Genomic DNA, 1,018 nt, shown 5'->3' on the forward strand with positions numbered 1-1,018 from the left:
CAAAGTACACCAAACTTTAAATAATGAACAGTATGTTTACATAAATATATAGAATACTACTATGATTCAAAATTTTAGAAAAATACAAGATAAGAAATCAATTATGATCAAAAAGCAAAACTAAACCTATACTAATACCCTAAGAAAATTTTCACCTTTTCCATCACAGGCAACAATCTTGACTTTTTCCACTCGTACCAATTCTTGGACTTCTCTGAATTCTACATCTTTCAAGACAAAGGTCCAGACATTATCACAAAACCTGTAAGTGTTCAAGTGGCCTGCCTGCAACATGTTGTAATACAAAAATGTTTAAATTATTTACCAAACCTTTCAAAAACAACAGACTAATGAGAGTAATTTTGTTCCAAACATACTTAATTTAACATTAATACACCGCCAAAATGAAGATACATTTCTAGTTAGTTACAGCCTGTACTGTGCAAAAACTATTGTGACTGTTTGTCATCTGACTCTGGGGTTTTTGAAATACAACTTTTCAATATATACTACTAATTGCAAATAAAGGCTTAAAAAAACTTTAATAATATCCTTGAGTTTACAAAAAAGTATCAGTTTACTTTCACAAATTAGTAACACAACATCTTTTTAAAAGCTGGAAAGTTAGACATAGATGTATTACTCATAGTCTAAGTACTTGATAGAGGGAAATGGACTAATGGCATGCCAGAATTACTTGTACAAAATCAGCTTCAAACGTAAGTAATGTAAATTTAGAAAAATTGTTAAACTAATACTTTTGATTCAAAAACGAAAACAAGGATTATTGTTAGCTCTTTGGTTTGAATTGTTAAATGTGATTTATTAATCAAGAGTTCATACAGGTTAATCCCAGATTTGTAGGCTTAAGTGCTATTCTCAATTTCTTGGCTTATAACTGAAAATAATTTTGTGTCAGAAAATAAAGAAAGTTGCTAACCAAAGATATTATTGTAGGACATAGCAATTTCTATATCATATATTGTAAAAGTTATATAGCTGCTAGAACTCGAGAGTA

At 29.2% G+C, this 1,018-nt stretch overlaps 1 protein-coding gene across 1 annotated transcript in view; it reads right to left on the reverse strand.

Annotated features, from left to right (window-relative positions):
- LOC106466840 (transcription initiation factor IIA subunit 2-like) overlaps positions 1 to 1,018 on the reverse strand; it is a 9,006-nt gene that overhangs the window by 5,013 nt on the left and 2,975 nt on the right. The window contains exon 3 of the mRNA XM_013927143.2: positions 156 to 285. Within this exon, the coding sequence (XP_013782597.1) occupies positions 156 to 285 (130 nt within the window). The remainder of the gene's footprint in view (positions 1 to 155; positions 286 to 1,018) is intronic.

Source organism: Limulus polyphemus, unplaced genomic scaffold (genome assembly GCF_000517525.1).
Source record: "Limulus polyphemus unplaced genomic scaffold, Limulus_polyphemus-2.1.2 Scaffold2394, whole genome shotgun sequence".
Taxonomy (NCBI): domain Eukaryota; kingdom Metazoa; phylum Arthropoda; class Merostomata; order Xiphosura; family Limulidae; genus Limulus; species Limulus polyphemus.